This window comes from Podarcis cretensis, assembly GCF_951804945.1.
Source record: "Podarcis cretensis genome assembly, chromosome: 5".
Taxonomy (NCBI): Eukaryota; Metazoa; Chordata; class Lepidosauria; order Squamata; family Lacertidae; genus Podarcis; species Podarcis cretensis.
The window spans coordinates 38,343,834-38,366,938 of record NC_137174.1 but is presented as its reverse complement, the minus strand read 5'-3'; the positions used below and the strand labels follow the sequence as shown (position 1 = coordinate 38,366,938).

Here is a 23,105-nt window from a genome sequence, read left to right as displayed (position 1 = left end):
TGATAGGCAAGCCGAAAAGGGCAGTGGAAACTACAACTCCCAGCATGCCCTGTTGTCATTAAACTGACGGTGCTTTTACAAATCCCTAAGCATAGAGATAAACGATTAGAGCAACAGCCAGTAGTTTCCCTATTTGGGAATTTCTATTTTACTCCGCGAGATGGCTGAAACAGAAGAGTGTCTGTCTGCAGAAGTAATGCTGTGCAGCTTCCGCACAGGACCACCGAATAACCGAGCGTTTGCTTGGGATCAAGTGTCCACACGTGCTAGTCCTGGTGTCATACACGAATATTTCTAGCAGAGATGCATCTCCCGATTCTTTTTTCCTCTGAAATGTGAGAAATGGTCTTCTTACCGCGGCTCAGTTCCAGAGGCTGGAATGCGTTTCCCATACATACATACATTTTTTTTTCCATTCAGTGTAAAGACCTGTGCACAAACTCCTGCCTTTGCTCTAAACACTTTGCCACCAAATCTCAGCCTGACATTTTATTTTGTTTTAAATCTTCCCACAGGCTTTTGCCGGGCGTGGGAGGACGAGATATCTGTATTACACTAATGAGGATTGCGTCAGAAGTAGCCCAGAAGTCCTTTCTACAAAACGGGAACGGACTGCTCGTACATTAGTGGTCTATGTGTTATTTTGATCCTTGCGTCGCCGGATCACGCAGTCAACAACGTAAGTCCGCTTCCTGGGAGGAAATAATAAACGAAGCGGGGGGGGGGGGCAAAAAAGTCCCGTGTTGCCCTGCGCGCCTCCTCCCTTCGCGCTGATTGGCCGAGGCGCGAAGAAGCGACTCGTTCAAAGTAGGCGAGTGTGGAGGCGGAGGCGCTTTGGGCGCGCGTCCCGTTTCAGGCGGTTCTTCTTGACATTCGCCGGTCCGAAGCGCTTCTTTTTCCTCCGGGAGCCGGCGGCTCTTTTTCTCCTCTCCGTCTCTCGCGGGCGCTTCGGCCAGCCGGTGGAGCTCGCAAGTGCGGGGACATCCCTCCCGCAGCCGTTAAAGACGAAACGGGACTCGAGCGGCCGCCTCCCTTCCCTTCCCTTCCTCCGCTCCGCCCGTGTCGGAGTCTTGCCTGCGGCGGCCTGAACATGAGTTCAGCGGGTGGTGGGGGCAAGAAGGACGAGAAGGGCAAAAACATCCAAGTGGTGGTCAGATGCAGGTGAGCGCGGGGGGCGGAGGGTCCTGCAAAATAAAAACGGAAATAAATACGGGGGATTTGCTGCGGAAGCCAAATTAGGTGCCCTTCTCGATCTTGTGCATGTAAGTCTCGCTAACTTCTCACTAGGCTTGATCCCCCCGCGATGGTGTTGTGGATGCTTCGGGTACCGAAGAGATCCTTTTTCTAGGCGTTGTCGGCGATGGTGAAATTCAAAGAGGTTTGGGTGCTAAAGGCTGCGGTCCTGGGCTTACTGGCTTGGCAGCGCAGTGGGACATCTGAATATGCATACAGGGTTCTGCTGTTTTCGAAGAAACCTCCCCCCCCCCCCCGTGTCTTGTAGGTTTGGGCAGAAGCTTGGTGGTGGTCCTCGGGCTGGTAGCTGGTCATCTTCCCCGTGGTTGGTCCAGGTCCATCTCCTGTTGATTGCTGGCATTTTTGCGGAGAATGTTCAGCCTCGGTCTGATCCAGCAGTCGGCTTACTTACATATCTGTATATTCAGGATCAGTTATACTTTAGAAATTACTGGATACTTTGTGGGGAGAAAGCAAGATCCTTGATCTTGCAGACAGAACCTACAGATTTACAGTTTTTATGCATTAAGTTGCGTTGGGATTTGTAGATCCTGTTTCTTCCTTGATGCATATTAATCATAATGTTGGAATAAGTCCCCAGCTCTTTTTGCTTTGTAAATTTAATATGTCACACCTAGGGATGGCTGATGTGTGGCCAACACATGCTCCTCCGGATGTTATTAGATTCCAGCTCCTATCAGACCCAGCTAGCATAGCAGCCAAGGGGTCTTCAGCCCCCCAATAAAAGATTTGATTGACCCGCCCCCCAAGACATTGCCATTCAAATGCTGTATGCACTGAGACATGTGATTGCTTATGCTGGGTGCAGCTTACCTGTTCCCTCCCCCAATATTTTATTAAAGTTGGCACCACTGCCAGCTAGCTGGGTCAGTGGACAAGAATAATGGGAGCTGAAATTAAACAGCCTGCTGTAGACAGTGGTGATGACTGTCTTGCATTATCTGCTTAAAAAAGAAAAAAAAGCATTGTGCCTCTTTTGTTGTGCCATCTTTTATTCCCTCTTTCCTCTTCCCAAGAGGTTTAAGTAGTGCATGTCAATAGAAAAGCTATCAGTTCATTAAGAACAAAGTGAAAGAGATGAGATGAGTCATTTTTTTCTAGCTTGGCATAGAAAATAAGATTCTTTTCTTAAGGTGGAGACAATCTTCAGCAATTCAGTTTCCACTATCTGATTGCTTGGGACAATTTAATTTCAAGTATAGTGTAAATACAGTATGCTTACCTATAACATTTAAATCAAATTGTATCCTTGATATTTTCTTAGTCATTTATTTCAGTCATAATACTTCTGTTGGGGGGCAGGATGAGATACTGATTCATCACCTAAATGCATAGCATACTTTTTAGTTATCCTCTCTAAATAACCCTAGCAAACATGCTGTATTGAATCTCAATGGATTTAGGGCATTGGAAAACTTTCCACAATTCCAGATTTTCCAAGAATCCCACATCACTGTAGGTGATTAGGTCCAACATTTTCCCATTTTTATTGTGTACAATTGACATTTCTTAAACTTGTCAAAGCTAGTTCAGCAAAACCAAATTTCAGCATGAAACCTGCATATATTGCATTCATAATTCAGTGTTCAAGGTGTTAATGCTGAAGGCTGCTCCCTACAAGGCCCTTTCTATCTGTCCTAGGTGGAAAGGGCCCCGGCTCACCTTGCCCTATTTCAGGGACTCCTGGGAGACTGGAGGGTCACTGCCCTGTTGTGAATGCTGAAGAGCCCAGGCTCACTGGAACAAACTCTGGGGTTGGGGCAAATGTCAAAAATGCTTTTAAATGTTTTAAATAGTTTTTAAATTTATCTTGTTTTAAATTTTGGTTTTATGGTCTACTTTTTGCTCTGTTGGGGGTGGGATTAATGTTTGGTTGGGCCTGGGAATTAGTTTAATTTTTAGTATAACTGAATTGTTTTTTGTTTGTTTTTTAAATTAGTTTCTATTTTATATAGTTTGTATTCTGTTCTTAAGCGGGGAGGGTCAGGGTTACATAACACCGGTCCTGAAAGACCTACATTGGCTCCCAGTACATTTCTGAGCACAATTCAGAGTGTTGGTGCTGACCTTTAAAGCCCTAAACGGCCTCTGTCCAGTATACCAGAAGGATCATCTCCACCCCCATTCAGCCCGGATACTGAGGTCTGTGCTCCAGTAGTGGCACCCACCCTGTGGGATGCCCTCCCATCAGATATCAAGGAGATAAAGCACAACACAACTTTTAGAAGACATCTGAAAGTAGCATATCCACTGTTTGCAATCTTGTCAGCCTTGTGTTTGCTTGGAGCTAGACTAGTGCATATGCAATTTGAGATCAACTCTTTTACCATTTTTAAAGGCCCTTCAATGCAGCTGAGCGCAAATCTAACTCCTATTCTGTGGTGGAGTGTGAAAATGGAAGGAAAGAAATTTCAGTTCGCACTGGAGGGGTGATGGATAAAACAACAAAGAAAACGTACACATTTGATATGGTAAGTATCACTATTTGGTTGGCTTCCTAGCATGTCTTAGCTATCTTATCAGTTTTGAGAATTTAGGGTAGAATCATAGCTCAGAACAGAGCATATTCTTGGTATGCAGAAGAGTCCAGGTTTGATCCCTGACAGTGGGATAAGGTACAACTGGTTAGACAGTCCTTTGCCTTAAGAACCTAAGGATTCATTTCCAATCTGAATAGATACTAGACAAGATAATACTAGGACCAGATGGACATATCTGATTTGAACATAATGTAACAATTTGATTTAGTGTTGCCTACCTTGGCCCTTGTGTGTCTCCCATCTGTTCTACTCTACTAGTACAGCTGTGAAAAGGAGATCAGAAGCTTTTGTTCCATTTTTAAACTATGAAACTGAAGTTAGTCTTGATGGTAGTATAGGGAACCAAGCCATAACCATAAACTTTATGGTTTGAAGTTGGCTACTTTCTCTAAACTATAGTTAAGACTCATGACTTATTTGGGTTCAGACATGATCATAAACCACACTTAGTGAAAAATGGAGGCAACAGTTTCAAGCACAGTTGCACCAGAGGAAGAAAATGTGAGAGGCATGAGGCTGATGCTCATTCACAGAACACTGAGCCCTAAGTGAGCGTCACATCTGAATGAGCATACTTCTTGAGCTAGTATGCAGCACTTTCTATTGTGGAATAATATAAATTGAACTAGCTTTACAAATTATTTGCAAATACTATATGGATAGGAAGTGGTTTGTTTTTTTAAAAAGTCTTTTACGCTGGGAAGAATTAAGAGGTAGGTGGGAGTGGCAAGTCTCTTGTCATGTAACAGGTAACCAACCTGATCAGCCTTATTTAAGTTGCCTGTAGAACATGAAATGTCCATAGAAAATGGGTATTTATTTCAGATACGTGGGGGAGAGGATGGCTTCCTAGCACAACCTTGTAAGCAAGCCCAAAAAGTGCTTAGCCTACCTGGACTGCAGGAAGAAGGATGACTCACTCTATCTCCCCTCTACCAGCATGCTTATTGAACAAAAGTATTTCCTCCCACTCCCTTCCCCCATGCCTACCATAGAAAGCAAGAGGAAAGATGAGTGATCTGTTCCCCCTTCACCATCTTGCTCACATGTCTGCATGGAATTACTGGTAGACAGTGCCTACAAATTAAAGGTTAAATACAGAATCTCAGCTTTATTAAGTTCCTTTTATTACTTTTCTTTCACATCTTTCCTTCAGGTAACTTAAGGTTGTGACTGGCCCAATGTCACCCAGTGGGTTTTATGGCTGAGGGGATTTTAATCCTGGTCTCCCAGGTGCTAGTTCAACATTAACTACTACACCACCACACTGACTGTGCTACACCACAAAAATTTCTCTTGACTGGAAAACAATGGGAACTTCTACTACTCTTTCTGGGGGGAAGCAGGTGCAAATGGCATGAGATGACAGGCTGGGAGATGAGAATCTGTAGCTAAATCAGAATATAATTCTGACACTGGTGAAATTATGTGGCAAGTTGGAGAGTTCCTGTTTCATAACTGAAAAACATGTAGCAATGATGCCTTGTATGAACTCTGCAGGTTTTTGGAGCTCAGGCTAAACAAATTGATGTGTACCGGAGTGTTGTGTGCCCGATTTTGAATGAAGTTCTTTTGGGTTACAACTGTACAGTGTTTGCGTGAGTATCATATTTATTTTTCTTCTAACTCCATCTATATCTATGTTCCTGAAGTTAACATTCCAAATTCCTTTGTACAGCTATGGTCAAACAGGAACAGGAAAGACCTTCACTATGGAAGGGGAGAGATCACCTAATGAAGAATACACATGGGAAGAGGTAAAATATGAGGAATGAACAAAACAGCAGAATCCTATGCATGTTTATTTGGAAGGAAGTCTTATTGGAAAATACGCACATACCCCTGTCCAAGTGGTGCAAGATTCTAGGCATAACATTGCTCTGACTCTCTTGCTTTAGGTCTAGGTCATATCACTGCAATTCAACTCTAAACTCAGGCCTTTTGTCTTTCTAATTAACCAGGGAAGGAGGCACACACATTTGCCCTCTGACACAGCCACTCCCTTTGTTCCCTTAACAGCTCATACTTAGCAGGCCATTACCAGGCTGGCCGGGCTATTCCAGCAATTAAATTGTAATGGATCCGGGAATTGGATGTGGGGCTCAGGAATATAGCCTAACCACCTCAAACTCATAACATTATTTGCACTATCTCCAGGATACAACCATATATAATGGATTGTATTGGACACACTTGCATTTTAAAGGTGTATGCTCATGCTAGCATTCTTGTGTTAGATTCCTAAACTCCAAAAAGAAAACCGGTTAATGCTAGTATGCTATGTTTCCTTACTTTTAATTATAGGATCCATTAGCTGGTATTATTCCCCGTACACTGCATCAAATATTTGAAAAGCTTGCTGAAAGTGGCACAGAATTTTCTGTGAAAGTATCTCTGTTGGAAATCTACAACGAGGAGCTCTTTGATCTATTGAATCCCTCTCCAGATGTTGGGGAAAAGCTGCAAATGTTTGATGACCCACGTAACAAGGTAAAAAAACAAAAAAAAAACCCACCCTGGTTTGGCTTCTCCTGAAGGCTGTGGGATTTTAAATTACTTGCTAACCTAGCATTTTGTTGTGACAGAGAGGTGTCATAATCAAGGGTTTGGAAGAGATAACGGTACATAACAAGGATGAAGTTTATCAGATTTTAGAAAGGGGAGCAGCAAAAAGAACCACTGCAGCTACTTTAATGAACCAGTATTCCAGGTAAGAAACATGTCTTTCTCTCTCCATGAGAAGCATCTTATTCGTTCGTGGTATTGGTAAAGAAAAAAAGAAAAACACCTAGCTAGCTCAGTTGGTTAGAGCATGGTTCTGATAATGCCAGGTTTGATCTTGTAATTAATGGGACAGCTGCATATTCCTGCATTGCAGGACTAGGTGATCCTCAGGTCCCTTCCAACTTTACAATTCTACGATTCTAATCTGTAAGAATAGTTCCCTGAGGCAAGCCCCCCCCCCCCCCCAATGTTTTGGATTATGAGGTCCTTGTCTGCTGCAGGCTTCATTAAACTATAAGGTTTACCATAAGCACCCAGGGCAGGTTACAACAATATAACATACAATTGTTTATTTTATTCCTCCCGCCCCCGCCCCCCCCCGTAAGTTTATGTACTCCCTTGCCATCCAAGGAAAAGATATTTGATTTTGAATTCTGTGGAATGCAAATTATAACACAATAAAATTCCACATAAGAAATAAAAGAAGCAATAAAAATACAGTTAAAAATCATAGGGCATTTAGCACAGTGCATTGCAGTTGCTACAGCAGGCGGAACAATCAAGTACTCCACTACTTAGTGTTACATCTGTCTTATTTGGTTGAGTTTTTGTAGAAAATATTATAAGAAGTTGCATTATGTAGAATCAGACCACTGGTCCATCTAGCTCAGTGCAAGGAAGCAGTTCTGTGGGGTTTTTAGGTAGGCTGTACCGAGGATTGAACCTGAGAGCGTTTGCATTAAGAATGTACTATACTATTGATCTTACAGTCCTTCATTTTCATGGCAGTTTGCTTGTCCTGTTTCTTTGTGTTTTCTCACAAAGAAGCATAAGAACGCTTTTTGAACTCTCTTCTTTGAAAATTGCATTTGAATGAGGCCACAACACAAGCTCATGTCACCCTCACAAATCCAGTGTGGATCAGTGGGAGTCAGCTACTAGCCCACCCAGGTTTTGGCTAGTGGGGAAAGAAGGCTCAAGCTGCCTTTTGATGCAGTTTTTCCCATGACCCATAAGCCTTCTCCCTTTCCAGGTTCTATGCCCCCAGAAGGGTCCCATCTAACAGTTTGAATGAGGCCTTGAACTTTCTGCCCACTTATATGGAAGAATGCATTGGAGGCAGGAAGCCAGCAGGTGGCGCCAGAGCCACCAAGACAGAATACTTCCTGCAGTCCTACTTGCAATAAGAAACAAAAGGCTTTATTAATGAAGCTTTGTGAAAGAGAAGGTGCTGTACTGTAGCTGGGAGATTTGCAGAGCTTGGAAAATGCAGTGGTAGAACAGTTCTGTCCTGCTGTTTGTGGCAGCACAAATTCTAAATTGAAGAAAATCTGTAAAATGAGCCAATTTAGCTTCTACTTTGAGTTGACTTGATGTAAGTGAATGCTGGGTGTGCGTGTTTGTGTGTGTTTTAAATGTCCACTGGAATATTTATCTGAAATGCTTCACTCCATTTGCAGTCGCTCCCATTCGGTGTTCTCTGTCACGCTACACATGAAAGAAACGACAACAGATGGTGAAGAGCTTGTTAAAATTGGGAAGCTAAACTTGGTAGGTGCCCATCCTTGGGATTAACCCAATAATAGATTATATATAGGAGCAACAAAAAATGAGGGGTGGGGAAACAGTGCTGCTTTGAAAACTGTGAAAACTTACTGAATGTTTTAACAAAGTGATCTGCTTAAAATAAATGTCTTAAGAGACCATAGGTGCTAGGGCAATGCACCAGACTTGCCCAAGGCCTGGATCCAGAGCCAAATGGAGCATATTAAGAGGGCCTCCGATAAGTTGGGCACAAAAACCACTGATGGCTGTGAGTTTGGTTGGATGGGCCCCGAATGATCTGTGGGTGTCAAGGAATGGGCAGGACATCAGGCAGAAAGGAGAGGCAAGCAAGGTGGAAAAACCATGGGGAAAGAGCCAAGACTTCTCTGGTCAGTGGCTGCATCTTCATGGGAGAAGGTAGACTGAATGCTGCAGCTCTCCTTCTGCCTGACACCCCTCAGGATCCATGCCACACAGCTGTTGAGCAGCGGCATCAATCTTGTGGCATGTGGATGCCACACAGAATTGGATGGGCCAGCTAGTAAGCAGAAGGTGTTCTCTTGTGTGTTGCCATTGCATCCCCTGGCTCTAGTTTGAAACCTATTTTAAATTTGTTAAAATTGGGTCTTAAAACCATTAGTCCTGCCCCTGGAATTGTTTTGGGGGCAGATCCAGGGTGGGTGACCCCCAGGGCAGCAGAAGGCAGATCAGGGATCTGCATACACTCCTAGCAGATAGGCATGTAGCACAGGAGAGTTTGGCTCATTGCAAAAAGTAGGTCACACTTTACCTACTTGTGTTGGCTTATTAGACAATTTGAAAGTAAGGTCTCACCTATGACTGTCACAGCTTATTAACCTAGCCACGGTATTGCTTCCAGGTTGATTTGGCAGGAAGTGAGAATATTGGTCGTTCTGGAGCAGTTGACAAAAGAGCTCGTGAAGCCGGAACTATCAACCAGTCCCTATTGACTCTGGGAAGAGTCATTACCGCACTTGTTGAAAGAACCCCTCATGTTCCATACAGAGAATCTAAGCTCACTAGAATCCTGCAGGACTCCCTTGGAGGGCGCACAAAAACTTCCATAATTGCTACCGTTTCTCCAGCATCGAGCAATCTGGAGGTAAGGTTCTTGCCTTCAAACTCTGTTAGTGGCTGAAAAGTACCTTGTTTCAAAGATAACTTGAGTGATTGGGTGGCCTTCCAAGACTTCATCACTGGACTCCTAACCTATTCTAGGGAGACTCTGTGTATGCTGCAGGGTACGGGTTAGGGCATGCTAATCTAAGCCTTCCTACAACATTGTAAAACTGGCTCAGAACGTATAGATTGCTGTGGATGATAGGAGATAGGATGCTGGTAAAGCTACAGTGTTTGGTTGATTAAGGAGCTACATTAACTTGAAAATTCTCAATTAAGTAAGGTTCCATCTCCATTGAGCAGGAGGCTTAAAAAAATTAATACAAAAAACATTAACTATCACAGAATTGTATCCCTATTAGAAAATGATAATAATGATTTCTACCACCTTCTCTCTGACACAAGCAGGAATGCCTCCTCCAGGAGGATTTTGAGAAAGTTAGCCTATTAAAGCAAAAACAACAGAGTCACATGGCACCATAAAGGCTAACAAATTTCATAATAAAATTTGTAATTTTTTTAATGGTGCCACAACTCTCCTTTTTCTTCGGAGTTGGTGGTTGCTGTGACGTGTATCATCTGTATACAAATTTTCTTTAAAATGCATGTTATTTAGACATACACAAATGTGCAGATTTTGTCAACTTGAAAACTCAAATGATTAGTCAACCATGATTTATTTTAAATGGAGTTACAGCCCTAGAGCTTGATGTAGGCAGGGCTGATTAAAGTTGGTAGGATGCACAGCAGATCAGAGTGAGAAGCCATTTCTATATACAGAAATTCAACTTTCCCCATTGGGATTGACTAGTGGAGATTGATTATATGTTTATAGGAAGACTTGCTGAAACAGAAAACACTTATCTGTCACTTTTATATCTTTTGTACAACAGGAAACTCTGAGTACTCTTGAATATGCCCACAGGGCTAAAAATATCATGAATAAGCCTGAAGTGAACCAGAAACTCACGAAACGGGCACTCATTAAGGTTCAGTATAATTTCATTATTTATAAGTTCTCTTCAGATCTTACCTACTGCATTGCAGGGCAGATCTAGTTCAATTAGTTGCAATGCGAGATCTGTTGAAATTGGGGTTTGCAAAGGCCAGTCAGCTTGGAGGATATGTAACAACACTGTACTGATGTTTCAACAGGAATATACAGAAGAGATTGAACGTTTGAAACGAGATCTTACTTCTGCACGAGAGAAAAACGGTGTCTACATTTCTGTGGAAAACTATGAGTGAGTACTTTGAAATCAGCAAAGTTTGGCCGCTTTGGGTCAGCATGGTATCTTCGTTTCTTCCTCTAATCATGAACTCAGGTGGTTAGTGATAATAGGATTGGTGCCAAAAGCCAAGAGGAAGGCTTCAACATGAGAGGATTTTATACTAATCCAATCTATTTTTTTTAAAAAAATTAAGAGTACCCCCCCCCCCATAGCCCAGTGAGAACAGGCCATGCTCAGTAGCTAATGGATATTGAGCGATGGTTAGAAAAGAAGAAACAGGAACACGTGGGAAGGAATGAAATGGAATATTATTGAGGAGGGCACAGCTAACTAGAACTGTGAGTAAGGAGCACTAATGGTAAAAGGTGAATGTACACTGAGATGTTTTGTTTCGGGTCTTGCTTATATCCTCTAATAATGAACTCAGGTTATTGAGTGCCAACAGGGTTGGAGCTGCAACAGTGCCATTGAGGCATCCGCACGCTCTGGTGAAACCCAAGGTATGCAGAAGAGTAAAACGCTTCTTTAAAAATTCCCCAAAATGACAGTAACACAATGATGACCAAACATGTTCCGTGGCCTTTGACAGCCACAGATTGCTGAGTGTCAGTTGGAAAAGGAAAGGGGGGGGGGGAGTATGAATCGACCACTGTGAACCCCTTTGCAGTTTGTGCCATCTTGAAGGAGCGTGAAGGTGATACACTTACAACGTTTTGTTGCAGGTTCTGCTTGTCTAATATGCTGCCTAGGCAACATTCCTGTACATAATTATTTTGTTTTAAGTAACACACTCCTATCTATATATTAGAATGCCTAAAGTACAGTATAAGTTACAGGCCACTTGCACTTGTTTAATCTCAGAGACTTCATTGTAAATGAGCTGCTCCTATATCTTAAGAAATCTGTATCAATAATTAGTGATAGAAGAAATTAAAAATCATAATAGCGTTTAAACAGGGAATTTCCAGATATGTCTTTCTTTCCTTGCTCTTACAAATATTTAATTGTCTTGCGCAGGCAGAGTCAACTTGTTCAGTGTTCACCATACAATTTATTTATTTTTTAAAATTTTAGTGCTCTTAATGGGAAGTTGACAGTTCAAGAGGAACAAATTGCAGAATATATTGATAAAATTGGCGCAATGGAGGAAGAATTGAAAAGAGTAAGTTGGTAGACTGTTATTAGTCTACGTGGCTCCTTTTGGGAGGAGTAAGGAGGGGTAATATGTTTACATTCTGAAAAAGCTTTAGAATAGCTAGATGAAAATAAAGCATCTTCACATTGACATGTTCCCATCTAACCAACAGTGTTGAGCATGTCCAGGAATGAACAATGTTGGTAAGAAAAAGGAGACAATAATGTACTTTACTCACTTGATTCAATATATTTAAAGCATTGTCAACTTTTGTTCACGTGAAAGCTTTTCTGTGAGATGCAAATTAAATTTGTTGAAGCTAGTGTAACGAAGCAGTCTGACAATATCTCCATTCAGATGCAACAACAAACCATGGCTTGCTGTTCTGATAATCATTAGCAGCAAGCTTTTCCTTCCCTGGGTCCCTTCCTTCAGGTGGTCCCGCCCACCTGACAAAGTTCACCCTAGGGGGAGAGAAATAAAGAGTTGGGCCAAAGATGTTCCCCACCCCTGCTCTAACAGCTCATAGTATTTCTTTCAAGTGTTTTTTAACTGTTTTGGATTACTTTCAATTTCAGGTCACTGAGTTATTCACAGTTCATAAAAGTGAAATGGAGAAGTGCAAGACAAACCTGCAGGTTAGGGAAAAAGAGCTGGAAGATACACAGAAGCACTTGGAAACAACCAAGGTTCTTCTTGAGGAAGAAGTGTATATAGCATCAGCTTTGGAGAACACAGAAGAAAAACTTCATGGCACTGCAATTAAGGTTAACAAAATTCACTCTCCCAGTTTCCTCCCCACTAGCACTTGAATGGGCAATACGCTTATAACGTCATGATTATAACTTACGCTGTCGGCGCTGCATAGGTTTTCAGGCTGCTTTCAAAATCTTGAAGTGCATCCCAGACCATAAGAATGATCTGTTAATGATTTGGGATAAAAACGGAAGAGAATGGTCTACTTCTCTCATGAAGGGAATTCAGAGGGGCAGTGGCATGCACTGTTCATGTGTTCAGGCAGGGCTTGTAGAGCCTTTTAGCCGCTCAAGAGTTACCCTCTCGGCTTTGCCTTTTCCTCACTGAAGTAGCTTGAACCTTGGGCATAGAAACTAGTCATAGACATAGTGACTGAAGCTTCAACACCCCACCCCTTCCATCTCTTCTTTTATTTTATTTGGAAGGTATTTTTTGTTTGCTGCTGTTTATGCCCCAAGTGTGTTTTAGCACCATGCCCTGCAGCAAAAGGCACAGGGTTGCCTTGGAATGAAGCTTTGAAGTTGCTAGGAAATAGTGTGTTCCCCAGCAGGCTATCTGAACTCAATAGCTCTTTTCAACTTTCACTTCCGGACCCCAGCAATTCCATGCAGTTTGGGCCACCTCTAGTTACAGCACTAGCTTTTTCATGTGTTGCATGTTGGCACTTGCTTAAAAATTGAGTGTTGGACTGCACTGCAGAGTCTGCCCCTGATACCCAAACACTAAACTGCTTAAACGTAGGGGTTTAATATGACTGAGAACACAATTGTGTGAGAGTCCTGACTGCATGGAAGCCATTTGTGAGCAACTGTCCATACACAGGTTTTCCTTTGGGTGCTCACACTAGATACTATCTTCTACAATATGGAATAATTGCTTGTTTGATTTGAAGGTGGCTTAACGTTTGCGACTGGACTTAACTGTCAGGGGTCCTTTACCTTTACCTTTTTAACATCACCTAATCTGTACTGATTTTGTAATCAGTGTGATGCGAACTGAAAACTGTCAAAACTTTTCTGCCTTAGCTGCTTAGTGCTGTTAAAGAAACAACCACAGATGTTTCGGGTCTGCATGCAAAATTGGATCGTAAAAAAGCAGTCGAACAGCATAATGAGGAAGTCCAAAAGACATTTGCAGAACACATGAATGCCTTCTTCTGCGATATGAAGAACTCCATCAATGAGAACTGTTGGAAACACCAACAAATGCTGGACTCTTACACTTCTTCGGTTGGTAAGTGCCTCAATTCATCTTTCTGTGCAGTAATTCAGAAGACCCCCCTTCCCCTGAAACTGAATTTGGAGTCAGACTTGTTCCTGAAATCATGGGGAAGACTGTCCTGTTGAGAAGTGACTCACTTAAACTGTGGCGCCCATCTCTCTCTCGGTAGGTGATCTTCTGTCTGCCAATTCTTCAGCTTTTGGAGTTACTGCATCAGCTATAATTTCAGCGTTCGGCTCTCTCCAGGAGATGGTTTCCACTGAAGTTTCTCTAGCTTCTGAAAAGATACTGAATCAGGAGTCTCTGACATCTCAAAATAAAAATGATCTCCGGAAACTCTTAGTAAGTATAAGTGCCGTGGGCAGTAACACTTCTAAATAATTATTGAATTGTTTCTGTAAAATATCCTGATTGCTTGAAATGGACAGCTGTGTGGAAATGTAACTGATAATGGCTCTCTAAACCAGGGAAGGAGAAGCTCTGCAGTCAGCAAAATAAATGATGTGTAGAAGCCACTTACTGATGTTTTGAATGGTTCTTGTTCAGCCTCATTAACCGTCTCCCCAGCCATTCCCTGTTCCTTGGCAGAGTGGCATCAGGGAAGAAGCTAGGAAAGAATACAGCCAGCTGCTGTAGGGAAAAAGCTTCTGAGTTACAACAGAAAACAAATAATATAGTCATCCAGCAACTGATCTGCTGCAAATGACCTATCTACCTCATTGCGATAGGTGAGGTACTTGGTCATTGGGCATCTTGGGAGTTGCCTTAGCTCTCAAGCAAAGTCTTGCTCAGTCAGCTGCCACCCTTCTGTACGTCCTTGACCATTCTACCAGACTGTGGCATAGTTATACCAGACTGTGGTATAGCCATTTTCTGGAGCCAGGTTACAGCTGCCCTCGCCTTAATTTTTGAGCCAACATGGCTTTTGAACAAGAAGCCATAGGTGGTTTTGAGCTGTAACATTTCCTTTTCCACTTTCCACAACAATCAGTTTTCTTACTGAACTCAAAATGATTTAAAGGAGAAGAACTGTCTAATACCCCACAATCTACTTTCGGTTCTAGGAAGAGCACACATCAGGATTGGACCAAGCCTTGAGGAGTCTGTCACCTGTGTTGAAATTTGTTCTGAATCTGAACTCTCAAGTTCATGATAATTTGCATAAATATTCATCCCTGGCTGAAAAGGTAATTTTTAAACAGCTTCTGCCATATCCTGAACTATTGTACTCAAGTGTGTGCGAAAGTTTCTTTGATATAAAATATATATAACAGCAACATCAATAATATTTTAAGAAAGTATCTAAGCAAGGAAGTGAAACGTCCCATGCTTTGGTGTTGTGAATTGATGGTGCATTGTGTGGATGTGTACAGAGATTGTGTGGCTGGAGTAATTTTTAAAAACCCTACTACAAGTCCTAACATTGGTGTATTTCTGAACCTTGATCTATCATTTTCTTGTTTATAGATGACAGGTTATAGAGAAGAAATGACTATATTCTTCCAAGACCATTCTCTTGCTTTGAGTAAACTACAGGAGGACATTTCCCAGAAGTTGGCTCAACTTCAACATGATTGTGAGAGCTTACAAGAAGAGGTGGTGTTGTCTAAGGTGGCCCTTAAAAAGGTATCTCTGCTTTTTGCGGCACAATAAGGAATAGGCCAAGTTAGTCTCTGCAGGTCCTCAATGGAATCAGACAGAGGCAGGCAGAACTGTGACCATGGTTGATAGGCAAATTGGACTGGTGAGGGTTGTTGGTTCTGGTGCCCTTCACCTTATGTTTCAAGTTGTACATTTGCCATCCTGTAGAGGTGGGGAAAGTCAAGTTGCAGCTCTCAACTTCAGGTTCCATTTAAATGCCGCAATATGCAGGAGAAGGGCATTTGGCCCTTTTTTGTGTTGAGCAATCCATACAAGCCACATCTTTTTGTATGGGAACTGGAAGTTTATCTGTTATTTCATAGGGTTCATTGAAGAAATAAACACTCATTTGTGCACCCTGAAGCTGGGGTGTGTGTGTTTCTGTGCACTTCACTTTCGTGTGCTGTGTTCCCTCGGCACTACTGCCCTGCCCCCAATTTGTAACAGGGTTAGTGTGTTGTGCAATATGGCCTAGCTGCTGCTGTGTCATGAATTCAACATGCTGCCATTGATACCTTCCTGCACAGCAGTGTGCAGTGAAACCATGTGAGAGCCAGCTGGCTGCACCCTATTTAGGTAGATGAAGGAGTTGAGTGTTGCGCTCCTGAATGTGCATCTGAGACAGGGAAACAATGAGGTGTTAGCGTGCATAAGAGCAAATAGTGCTGGAGAACAGTGTACTTAAATATAGGTTCCAGTATCTGTAGGAACAGATGTTATTTTTGAATATGCTTGTCGGCCTAATGTACAACTTGTGTGGTGCAGCAGGTAACTGTCCCCATTCCTAGTTCACGAGCTCCTGTCGAGGGACTGAAGTTCCATGCAGCAGAATATTTTAAATGTTTCCCCATGTTCATCAAAAAGTACACTGGCTTTCTTTTTATGCTGTGGCTCTAAAAAACAGTAGAATTGTGTTTTAATTCTCTGCATTTGTTCTAGGCCTCTTCCCAGCTTCTTACTTCTCTGGGCCTGCTAGAGCAAGAAACCCAGCAGAATCTAAGTGAAGTGCTGGAGAAAGGTGAAATGGTGAAGAAGAGTATTGGTGCTGCCCAAGAAAGCATAACCTTGTAAGGAAGCTCTTCAACTTGCTTATCGCTTAAATGTCTTTTAAAGGTTACGCACATGTTCCTTAGGCTTACCCTGCAATAATTTTGCAGGGAGGCTATGTAAGAGTTCAGATGTGTGAGCCTTCTAAATGTAGAAGTCTGATTCTAAAAATCTCAAAACCTAAGCATGCTTGAATGCAGCACCTAGTAATAACTGACTGACTTATTGTACATTTTTTGGGACTTGCATTAATTAGTTGTGACTGCTATGAACTTAGTAATGAGTAATTGTGGGAGCTGAATGAATAAAACTTAAGTTTAGGACTGCTTCCAAACTATTATCAAATGGTCTAAATTAGTTTCTGAACAATGTGGGTGCCTGACCTATTTTTGTGGTTAGTTGTCCAAAGGTTATATATTTAATAAAACATAAAATCAGAGAGCTCTTGGTAGTTGTAAGCTGTGGTGTGCCTGCTGGATGAATGAAATAAAACTTCGTGTAACAGAGTTGCCGAAGGTTGTTTCTTTTGCTACATTCTTCAGCCTACCCTTAAGGATACTCATTGATGCTGTCACAATGAAACACTGTATTTATGATTAGGCTTTCTCCTACAGAGGTCCCCCAAAATTACTAGTTACTGTATCAAGAAAGGACTGCGGCTCAGTGCTTTTGAGCACGCGTAAAGGTAAAGGTACCCCTGCCCGTACGGGCCAGTCGTGTCCGACTCTAGGGTTGTGCGCCTAGAGGCACTTAAGAGGCCGGGGGCCAGCGCTGTCCGGAGACACTTCCGGGTCACGTGGCCAGCATGACGAAGCTGCTCTGGCGAGCCAGCACCAGCGCAGCACACGGAAACGCCGTTTACCTTCCCGCTATAAAGCAGTACCTATTTATCTACTTGCACTTAGGGGTGCTTTCGAACTGCTAGGTGGGCAGGAGCTGGGACCAAAAGACGGGAGCTCACCCCGCCGTGGGGATTCGAACCGCCGACCATGTGATCGGCAAGCCCTAGGAGCTGAGGTTTTACCCACAGCACCACCCGCATTGAGCACGCATACACTATATAAATGCAGGAAAGTATCCACAGTAATAATGTGACCTGTTCAACACATAGGAAGTGATAGCCAACGCAATATGCCTGCTGTGTGCCATTAAAAGCAAGTACAGTCGTACCTTAGAAGTCAAACGAAATCCGTTCCTGAAGTACGTTCAAAAATCGAAGCATGACTTCTGATTGGCTGCAGGAGGAGCTGCAGAAGCCCTGTCGGACGTTTGGCTTCCCAAAGAACGTTTGAAAACCAGAACATTCACTTAGGGGTGTGCGGTGTTTGGGAGCCAAAACGTTTGAGAACTAAGCTGTTTGAAAGCCGATGTACGACTGTACTTGGATCAAAAGTTTTAATAATCTATTACTAAATCTGTTAATACAGGCAGACTACTGGCCTTGTCAACTCTACAACTTCGCAGCACAGCAGATTAACGCTGCCTCTCAATGATTTTTCACAAGAGATCAGGCAATCCAACGAAGAAAATGTTCAGATATTGCTGGAATCAGCCAGCCACTGCAGGGACCTGGACAGGCTCCTGAAAGACATGTGCCTGGAAACAAATAAGTGGAGTGAAATTGCGGCTACAAAGATGGACTGCATTGTTGATCAACAGGCAGCCTTCCTCAGCACCAGAAAGGAACACCTACAAAGAATATACAAGGTTACTTAGCATCTTACAGCCTAATGACAGACTTCCTAAAAGTACTGTACCACTTTAGGCCATGGGTGGAGAATCTCTTGGGGGTAATGTGTTGGGTGGTCAGGGGCAGTGGTGCGCTGGACCTCCTGTTTTTTCTTGTTGTTGTTGTGTACCTTCCTGTTTCTCCACCCCTTGCCAACCACAAAATAGGCCAAATACTGTAGGTTGCCCACTCTTGCTTTAGATAGACAAGACCAGTCTGTGGCTAGCATATATAAAACATCTTGGATTGGATAAAATTTGGGTGTGAAAATTACTTGATTCTCAGTCGAGAACAGTTGGAAAGGCTGGGCCTATTCAACATCCAGTATTTGGCCAAGGTTGGGGAGAGTTGCCCATCTTTACATGGAAGAATTCAAACACATTTTGGCCCCCTCTGCACTATACATTTAAAGCAGCACCCTACCACTTTAAACAGCCATGCCTTCTCCCAATGAATCTGGGAAATGTTAGCTAGTTAAGGGTACTGGACCCTGTACTCCACTCACAGAGCTATAATTCTCAGAGTGGTTTAACAGTTAATCCCTCTTCTCTGGGAATTGTAGCTCTGTGGGAAAAATAGAGGTCTCCTAACAACTCTCAGCACCCTTAGCAAACTACAGTCTTTGGGGGAAACCATGGCTGTTAAAGTGGTATAATGCTGCTTTAACTGTATAGCGCAGATGAGGCCTTCTGAGAGTTTGATGACAAGTGGCAGCGCTATCAGATTTGGCCACCTGATATTGGTGAAGGCAAATGAAGTTGCAGTACCCTTGCTTTGAGCTCCAGTTGTGCCAAGATGTACAATCATTTCTGTGTGCAGTGTGATGTGCTTTCAAGCGCAATATAGCGCTTTTAGAAAATGTTCGCCCTCTGGCGTGATTCTGAACCAACTTTTTCTAGTCAACCTTCCTGCCAAAGCAACAGGACCTGGTTCACATGATACATTAAAGCATAGTTAAAGCAAACTAGGTGGTTCAGGATGAGCATGCAGCATGCTGGGGCACATTGCTGAAATTGGAGTGCTTCATTCCTTCCCCACACCTGCTGCTGCTTATAATTTGACAAAGAAGTCAGGAGACGTCTGGGCAGTGCCACTAGTGGTTTTCCAGAGTTTTAGAAGCCTTTGTAGAGGAGAACTGGCAAAGAAGAAAGCTTAAATATTTTTGCTACTTGGAAGCTAACTTGGTTTTCTGAGAACATGGACCTTTGTATGTATAAAACCAAGCTTTAGCCCTTTTTGTCCAGCATTATATTTATTAATTCCACATTTTGTAAAGAAAGTTCCTAGTATTAAGCTCATCTAGGAGTTTTCGTGAATTAATTAGGAAAAAAATAGCTCTGTATGCGTGGTGTTTAGATTTCTTACAGTGGTTAGTAGGAACCATATGATAAAAAATGAAAATGTTTACCAGTTGCTACAACTCTGGAGTGTTTTAAGACTTGCATTTTGCTTTCAGGATTTAGATGAGAATTGCAGCTCATCAGTTACTAAGGTCACAGACCATATTACAGGACAAAAAGATACTGAAGCAGAAGCCCTGAAGAGGCTCCTTGACAGGATGAGGAATGATAAGAATGTGCTCCTGAAGCAGAAAGAGATACTCCTTGAAGAAACCGAGGATGGGTCAACTCGCATTAATGGCTTCCTGAAGGAGGAACTTAAAGTGGATGTCCCGACAGGTATTTGGAGGGAAACGATGAGTCATGGAGAAATCCAAAAGTGTGTGGAATTTAGCAGCTTTTCTGTGCCAAAAGATGGCGGTTTTCGGTGTCACTTAAACTTACTTTTCTCCTGAAGGAGCCACCCCAAAAAGGAGAGGATACCAGTACCCAGTGACAGTTGTGAAAACAGAACCTCGCGATGTCCTGCTGGAAAGATTAAGGCAAAAGCAGACAGAAGTCGCAGCTACGCCCAAAGCTCCTGAAAAGGTATTTGCGGAAGTTAGAAGGGGGGAGGAAAGATGCATCTTCAAATGTGTAATTCTTAATGGCAGGGACACAGAAGTACATAAAGAGAAGTGAAATATCTATCTCTCTAATCTATCATACCGCCCTATACCTGCAGGTCTAGGGTTGGTAAGTAGCTGCAGAGCAAGGGGGCAAACCTTTTTTAAGGGCCACATACCAGTGGTGGGCAGGTCTGGAGGCAAAAGTGCACACAGCAAGGAATGAAAGGTTTTCATTTGTCATGTACTCATGAAACTAGCCTGTTACAAAAGCACCTCCTGCCGGCTGTGCATTTAACTTTATGACGGGGCTTCTATCTGTATTCACTGATATAGCAGGCTTACTGTTGTGTTCCCAGGATGATTTGGAGGAGGAGGATGAGGAGGATATAATAGAGACCAACGGGAGCCCGCTAAGTGAAAAATCCTTCTTGGAGACAAGTGTGTGTATCAGTGGAGGAGTTCCTTTCTTCCAGGTAACTGTTTTATTTTCTGTAGAACAAGAAAATTACAAGGTTGTAACAATCTACAAGTCTGTCGGGACTAATCAGAGCTAGGAGATAGGCATAGTTCAGTATAACAGGCACACTGGAAATGTAGAAGATTAGGGATGTAGTCCTTGAACTCACTGGAACTGACTTCTGAGTAGACAAGCCTAGGGCTGTGCTGTAGAAAGTCTGGCTTCTCACGAAGAGGTAAAGTGAACTTGAATGTGTACTTGCAGTTGTCCAAAACGAAAGTGGTGCAACCCTTGTACCTTTGAAGCATCACACTTTCAAACCAAAGCAAGAATCTCTGCAGAATTTCTAGCAAAAATCCTTAGGCGGCATAAGCTTGTAGAAGATTTTAGATAGAATTGAATGAAGTATGGAATTTGGTACTGGGAAGAGAGTTAATCTTGAAAAGTAGCTTTCATTTTTAAAAACAAGAATCTTACCCTTATTGGCTGCAAATAAAACTTGGATAGCTGCTAAAATCAGGCAGTGGGGCTTCAGTGCTGTGTATCTCCTTGTCCCACCCCATGACTAGCAGATGGAGAATAAATACAGGTAATGTTGCAAAACTTACAGGTCTTGGATGAATTTGGAGCAGGTTACATCCAGCTGTATGTTAGGTGACCAACCCGATAAATACAGTTGTCTTGAAACAAAAAACCATTGGTGTGTCCTTGGCTACTAATTTAAAGCTTTTCTAATATTTATCTATTTGTTTTTGTAACTTCAAATGCAAACAGCTTTTAATCTACTGTCTGGTAAAGAATATAATTACGAGTTTCTTTTTCTGGGTGGTGTTGGTGTGGTTCTCTCATAGATCACTGCTAAGACTTGATAATCCACCTTAAATGGCTATGCCACAGAACAGAACTTTTTTGCTGGTATTGCTGGCACCTATAGTTGTCTCAATGGGGCGCGGGTGGCACTGTGGGTTAAACCACAGAGCTTAGGACTTGCCGATCAGAAGGTTGGCAGTTCAAATCCCCGCAATGGGGTGAGCTCCCGTTGCTCGGTCCCTGCTCCTGCCCACCTAGCAGTTCGAAAGCACGTCAAAGTGCAAATAGATAAATAGGTACCGCTCCAGCGGGAAGGTAAACAGCTATATTAAGGCATGGTTTGCCCAACAAGCCGAAAGAGATGGTAAGGTAGACTCCAGATGAGGAATGCTATTTTTTAAAAATGCTCCCCTATATTTCAAAGCTCCTTGCTGGTAAAAAATCAGCGTGACAGGCCCAGACCTGGACTTAAACATTTTTACATTGTGCTAGTTTTTTGTTCACTGGAATTTTCCCCCCCTTTAAGGGGTATTGTCCACCTGTAGGACAATCTCTTCTATCACTTCATTTTGCATTTGTTGACCCAGCTTTAAATCATCACTAAGTTGCTAGGCCAGTCTAAAATTGTGATAAGTCTACCTTTCAAAAGAGCCAAATTTCCAGTGTCATCTGCTGTGTGGTTTTGCCAGTCAGTGAACTGTGTACCGTAGTGCGTACTGTAAATTTTAAAACATAAAGTGGAATAAATGATCAGCTGAGCTCTTTAACCCTACAGCATAAAAGGAGTATCAAAAAGGATAAAGAGAACAGATCTGCATTGATCCTGGAAAAGACCAGGGAAGAAGATAAAGGAGACCCAACTTTTTCAAAGTCAAGATATCCATTTAGAGTACAGAACTAAGGATGTACAGCATTTGTCTTTGTTTCTTCAATGTTTCACGGCTTATTAGTTTGAGTTCTGTATGTAGTACTATAATGTTGGTGTCCCAAATTAGCTGTGAAGAGAGTTTGAAAATACCAGTCTCTTAATAAATGCTTTAACTCACTATTTTTGAATTTTTTTAACACCTTATTTTCTAATAAATACATAAAATGTCCAGCATCGTTAAGCTTATTTTTCTGCAAGAGGAATCAACATACATTGCTGGGTGGGAAATAGGCCTTTTGAACATATCAAACATGTGTGCCTTATTTGTAAATTGAATTAACCTGGGTTTCTCTAACAAATGACCAAAAGCACTTTTAGTATCAAGCCTTCCTCCCCAGATTGGCCTCTGCTCTGATGGGCTTTCTCAGTCTCAGGGATACAATCCTCATACACATAACGCATTGACTCATTAAGTGAAGATATTCGACTAACCCTATTGTATCTTAAGGATCCTAGATTCCTTGGCAGCAGTGTATAGAGTCATCAAACCCTGGAGCTCTGTCTCCTGAGGCTTACTCTGCATAGCACAAGAAGGCAAGTCTTCTCCACAACTGAGACCTGAAGCTAAGCCAGGACATTTGCCCCCTACAGCAGAGCACGCGTGTGGATCTTACCGAGTTGTTCCTATGCTCCTGCTGTCAGGCAAACACTCTCCAATGGTATTAACCTATTTAGAACATTTAAGAACAATTAAAAACATCTAAAAGTATGTATGCTGACTGTCTTTACTATCAAGCTCCGATCACTTTTAAATTCACTCTCTCATCACCCATATTTAATCTGTTGGAATGTTCAGGGAGGCAGGAGAGGATATATTGTTTATTAATATTCCTCCTATCTTGCGCTAGCAAGTTCCTTTACTTAGCAGAGTTTCACATTCCACTTTTAAACGCACAGTGGATAACTGGTTGCAGGCTTCTATAAGCCTCTAACTATTAGGTTCCTGGTAAGTTCCCTTATATCCCTCTTAAAAGAGTAAACACACCACAATATTGTGT

At 42.4% G+C, this 23,105-nt stretch overlaps 1 protein-coding gene across 3 annotated transcripts; it reads left to right on the top strand.

Moving 5' to 3' along the window:
• The first annotated feature begins 538 nt into the window (after positions 1 to 538).
• Positions 539 to 22,276, top strand: KIF11 (kinesin family member 11). 3 transcript variants are annotated; one of them, XM_079978589.1, is made up of 22 exons: positions 539 to 679; positions 3,593 to 3,725; positions 5,295 to 5,392; positions 5,473 to 5,551; positions 6,099 to 6,284; positions 6,380 to 6,504; positions 7,979 to 8,069; positions 8,944 to 9,186; positions 10,097 to 10,192; positions 10,359 to 10,447; positions 11,510 to 11,597; positions 12,149 to 12,337; positions 13,352 to 13,559; positions 13,717 to 13,889; positions 14,612 to 14,734; positions 15,015 to 15,173; positions 16,128 to 16,255; positions 17,663 to 17,942; positions 19,421 to 19,643; positions 19,762 to 19,892; positions 20,269 to 20,385; positions 21,955 to 22,276. In XM_079978589.1, exons 2-22 carry the CDS (start codon positions 3,687 to 3,689, stop codon positions 22,078 to 22,080), a joined length of 2,991 nt encoding a protein of 996 aa, XP_079834715.1. In that variant the 5' UTR covers positions 539 to 679; positions 3,593 to 3,686; the 3' UTR covers positions 22,081 to 22,276. The 3 variants fall into 3 exon arrangements, with proteins under 3 accessions (XP_079834715.1, XP_079834714.1, XP_079834713.1); XM_079978588.1 differs by lacking the exon at positions 539 to 679 and adding an exon at positions 806 to 1,161 and having other exon boundaries at positions 19,762 to 19,904; positions 20,284 to 20,385; XM_079978587.1 differs by lacking the exon at positions 539 to 679 and adding an exon at positions 807 to 1,161.
• The last annotated feature ends 829 nt before the right edge of the window (positions 22,277 to 23,105 follow it).